The following is a 5,211-nucleotide window of genomic DNA, read 5'->3' as shown; positions in this document are numbered from 1 at the left end:
GAACATGGAGAGTGAGTGTGTGGGGACACAGTGTGTACAATTACTGGAATATGGAGAGTGAGAGTGTGGGGACACATTGTGTACAATTACTGGAACATGGAGAGTGAGAGTGTGGGGACACATTGTGTACAATTACTGGAACATGGAGAGTGAGTGTGTGGGGACACAGTGTGTACAATTACTGGAACACGGAGAGTGAGAGTGTGGGGACACAGTGTGCACAATTACTGGAACAGGGATAGTGAAAGTGTGGGGACACAGTGTGTACAATTGCTGGAACATGGAGAGTGAGAGTGTGGGGACACATTGTGATCAATTACTGGAACATGGAGAGTGAGTGTGTGGGGACACAGTGTGTACAATTACTGGAACACGGAGAGTGCGAGTGTGGGGCCACAGTGTGTACAATTACTGGAACATGGAGAGTGAGAGTGTGGGGACACAGTGTGCACAATTACTGGAACAGGGATAGGGAAAGTGTGGGGACACAGTGTTTACAATTACTGGAACAGTGATAGTGAAGGTGTGGGGACACAGTGTGTACAATTGCTGGAACATGGAGAGTGAGAGTGTGGGGACACATTGTGTACAATTACTGGAACATGGAGAGTGAGTGTGTGGGGACACAGTGTGTACAATTACTGGAACATGGAGAGTGAGAGTGTGGGGACACATTGTGTACAATTACTGGAACATGGAGAGTGAGAGTGTGGGGACACATTGTGTACAATTACTGGAACATGGAGAGTGAGTGTGTGGGGACACAGTGTGTACAATTACTGGAACACGGAGAGTGAGAGTGTGGGGACACAGTGTGCACAATTACTGGAACAGGGATAGTGAAAGTGTGGGGACACAGTGTGTACAATTGCTGGAACATGGAGAGTGAGAGTGTGGGGACACATTGTGTACAATTACTGGAACATGGAGAGTGAGTGTGTGGGGACACAGTGTGTACAATTACTGGAACACGGAGAGTGCGAGTGTGGGGCCACAGTGTGTACAATTACTGGAACATGGAGAGTGAGAGTGTGGGGACACAGTGTGCACAATTACTGGAACAGGGATAGTGAAAGTGTGGGGACACAGTGTGTACAATTGCTGGAACGTGGAGAGTGAGAGTGTGGGGACACAGTGTGTACAATTTCTGGAACACAGAGAGTGAGAGTGTGGGGACACAATGTGTACAATTACTGGCACATGGAGAGTGAGAGTGTGGGGACACAGTTTTTACAATTACTGGAACATGGAGAGTGAGAGTGTGGGGACACAGTGAGTACAGTTACTGGAACATGGAGAGTGAGAGTGTGGGGACACAGTGTGTACAATTACTGGAACATGGAGAGTGAGAGTGTGGGGACACAGTGTGTACAATTACTTTAACATGGTGAGTGAGAGTGTGGGGACACAGTGTGTACAATTACTGGAACATGGAGAGTGAGAGTGTGGGGACACATTGTGTGCAATTACTGGAACATGGAGAGTGAGAGTGTGGGGACACATTGTGTACAATTACTTTAACATGGTGAGTGAGAGTGTGGGGACACAGTGTGTACAATTACTGGAACATGGAGAGTGAGAGTGTGGGGACACAGTTTTTACAATTACTGGAACATGGAGAGTGAGAGTGTGGGGACACAGTGAGTACAGTTACTGGAACATGGAGAGTGAAAGTGTGGGGACACCGTGTGTACAATTACTGGAACATGGAGAGTGAGAGTGTGGGGACACAGTGAGTACAGTTACTGGAACATGGAGAGTGAGAGTGTGGGGACACAGTGAGTACAGTTACTGGAACATGGAGAGTGAAAGTGTGGGGACACCGTGTGTACAATTACTGGAACATGGAGAGTGAGAGTGTGGGGACACAGTGAGTACACTTACTGGAACATGGAGAGTGAGAGTGTGGGGACACAGTGTGTACAATTACTGGAACATGGAGAGTGAGAGTGTGGGGACACAGTGTGTACAATTACTGGAACATGGTGAGTGAGAGTGTGGGGGACACAGTGTCTACAATTACTGCAACATGGTGAGTGAGAGTGTGGGGGACACAGTGTCTACAATTAATTTAACATGGTGAGTCAGAGTCTTTGAGACACCTTGTGTGCAATTGTTGAATCGCTGTTTCCTGTTATTTGTGAAATGTTTCCCTGCCTGCTGTGTTGTCATTCAGTATTCGGAATTTGCACAATTCTGGGTTGGATTGGCTGCCATTTGCCTGTTGGATGCTGATTTATCGATTATAATTTGCTGAGTAATCAGAAAGATGTGTATATAAACTCACTCCGGGAGTAAGAAAACTATCGAGTGATTTCACTGCTACTGATCACATTGAAATCAGAGAACATCGACAACATCACATTCAGGATGAGCAAGATTATCCTCTATGATCAGGAAAACCTCCATGGTGACGGCAAAGTGTTTACGGACAGCGTCCTTGACCTTGAAAAAGAGGTCTTCTCCGACAAAGCCCGCTCCCTGAAGGTGGAGGGGAAACACTGGGTCGCTTACACCTGCACAAACTACACTGGACAGTTCATTGTTTATGGTGCAGGAGATCATTTGAATCTTGAAAATTTGGATAGAAAGATTCAATCATTGCGCCTGGTGAAGGAAGATTTACAAGACCCAGAGATCAAGCTTTTTGAACACATCAATTACGGTGGTAAGGAACGCGACATCACTGGAGCCGCTGATGATCTGAAAGATGCTGGGTTTAATAATCTGGTCTCATCCCATCATGTGAAGCGTGGAGTGTGGGTTCTGTACGAGAATAAATATTATAATGGGAATCGCTTGATCACCTTTCTGGGTGACCAATGGGTTAATTACAGAAATAAAGGCTGTAATGACAAGCTGTCTTCTCTCAAACCCTTACTGAGCACTGATTTTAAAGTGTGAAAACTCAGCTGGAGAAGAGTTTGAACAGGTCGGTGCCCAGGCTGATCCACTCTGAATGCTTCCTGCCCTCTGCTGATAGACTGTCCTCTCCTTTACTAAACTCACTGTCTGCAAGATAGAGAGAGTCTGCACCGAACATCTTTCACTAAATACTGAAGCAGCTCCGCGCAAACTGATTCCAAAAATCTGTGTAACTCTGTAAAGCTCAACATTTGTTGTTCCTCGGTGCAGGTTGGATTTGTAACTTTGCTTTTTCTCTGTCAGTTCATAACAAATCAAATAAAAATCAAATGCTGCAAAGTTATCACCAATGTTTCCGTTTGAGTTTCTCTGTCTTTATTTGAAATATTTGTTATTTCAAACAACAGGAAATGTTTGCAAATATATCTTTTGATTTTTACAGTGACACAGCGCATCTAAAATAACCAGGTACAGGTGAGAGTCTAAGAAGGAGAATTAAATCCCTGGAAATTCAGGGAAGGTGACTCTCTAAGCTGTTCAGACACATTCCCGAGACATTGTCTCACAAGACTGGTCTCACAAAACTGATTCTGCTTCTAAATCTGAGCAGGTTTCAGTGCTGCAGTCTGTACAATTATATTTAAACTACCTCCTACAGATCCGAGTAGAGGACTGAAAGGGAGATTGTTTCTACAGGAGTGCAGGAAGCTGAGAGGTGATTTAATAAAACTTTTTCAAACAGCAAGGACTTTGTTCAGTGAATAGGGAAAGATTGGGTTCGTGAGTTCGTGGATAAGGGGTCATCAATATCAAATTTTCTTCATGAATGAAGAGGGATATTGGGAGCATTATCCACACCACCTTCACTAATTTATTATTTTTATTCATGGGATGTGGACATCACTGACAAGGCCAGTATTTGTTACCCATCCCGAATTACCCTTGATAACTGAGTGGAGATTTCAAATGGGATTTAACAATCAACCACATTGCTGTGGGTCTGGAGTCACATGTAGGCCAGACCAGGTAAGGACAGCAGATTTCCTTCCCTAAAGGACATTAGTGAACCAGATGGGTTTTTACAACGCTCATTGATAGTTGTGTAACACCATTACTGAGACTAGCTTTCAATTCCAGATTTTTATTAATTAATTGAATTTAAATTCCACAGCTGCCGTGGTAGGAACTGAACCCGTGACCCCAGGGTATCAGCCTGGACCTCTGGATTACTAGTTCAGTGACATGACCACTCTGCCACCGTCTCCCCTCCAACAGTAAGTGTGAGGAGCTCATGAACTTCCTCACTAAGATTCAGACCATGTGATCAGTTGCCTCTGCTGCTTCCCTCCCTTCCCCTCGCCCACTGAGCTAAACTCCCTCAAAGACACCTCACCCTCCTCCCCGTCCTGGACCTCAACTTGTATCCTTCTCTTGCTTCTCTCCTATCTCCCCTTGTGCCCTTTCTCAGCTCATCTTGTACTGTCGGCCCACCTCCTGCTCACTCATCCCCTATTCCCACTAAACTGCTGACCACCCAACTTCCCCAACTGGTCCCCATGTGAGCAGGGGTCGGCAAAGTGTCCGTACACGGACACCAGTGTCAGTGGTACTTATGCTGAGGTCCAGGACTGTTAATTTCAGAGATGAGAAATTTCCCATTGGCTTCTGCTTTCCCACCAGAGTGGATTTAAAAAGGAATACACCTGTCAGTTTTACAGCTGAATTGGAATTTCTAAGTTCAGATCTTTATCTAATGTTCATTAACAATCCTTTCCATATTCACAGCTGAGAGCAGGAACAGCAGCTTCCAAACTCTGGACTAATTCGGGGCTTTCCGGCAGGTTCCGGTTTTTTAAAAGCCCTCTGGAAAACCATGAATCCATCTGAAGTTCAGAAACTGCTGCTACTGCTCTCAGCAACAGTCAGAGAGAGAGAGGGGGTGGTGCAAAGAGAGAGGGGGGACAGTGAAGAGAGAGAGGGAGGAGAGAACGAGGGGGGTCGACAGTGAGAGAGACAGAGAGAGAGGAGGTGCAAAGGGAGAGGGGAGACAGCAGGAGAGAGTCGGAGAGCGGGGGTTCAAAGGGAGAGGGGGTACAGTGGGAGAGAGAGAGGGCAGAGAGGGAGGAGAGAGAGGGCGGAGAGGGAGGAGAGAGAGGGGGGCGACAGTGAGAGAGACAGAGAGAGAGGAGGTGCAAAGGGAGAGGGGAGACAGCAGGAGAGAGTCGGAGAGCGGGGGTTCAAAGGGAGAGGGGGTACAGTGGGAGAGAGAGAGGGCAGAGAGGGAGGAGAGAGAGGGCGGAGAGGGAGGAGAGAGAGGGGGGCGACAGTGAGAGAGACAGAGAGAGA

At 46.5% G+C, this 5,211-nt stretch overlaps 1 protein-coding gene across 1 annotated transcript; it reads left to right on the top strand.

The window, feature by feature from the left end:
* The first annotated feature begins 2,370 nt into the window (after nucleotides 1–2,370).
* On the top strand, nucleotides 2,371–2,904 carry LOC137385229 (epidermal differentiation-specific protein-like). The gene has a single exon (XM_068060215.1). The coding sequence runs from the start codon at nucleotides 2,371–2,373 to the stop codon at nucleotides 2,902–2,904; it is 534 nt and encodes a 177-aa protein (XP_067916316.1).
* Nucleotides 2,905–5,211: the final 2,307 nt, after the last annotated feature.

The sequence above is a fragment of the Heterodontus francisci genome, chromosome 28, assembly GCF_036365525.1.
Source record: "Heterodontus francisci isolate sHetFra1 chromosome 28, sHetFra1.hap1, whole genome shotgun sequence".
NCBI classification, from domain to species: Eukaryota; Metazoa; Chordata; class Chondrichthyes; order Heterodontiformes; family Heterodontidae; genus Heterodontus; species Heterodontus francisci.
This window is presented reverse-complemented; position numbering and strand designations above follow the sequence as displayed.

Coding starts and splice junctions, on each gene's coding strand:
- LOC137385229 (XM_068060215.1), top strand. CDS start 2,371: ATGAGCAAGATTATCCTCTATGATCAGGAAAACCTCCATGGTGACGGC.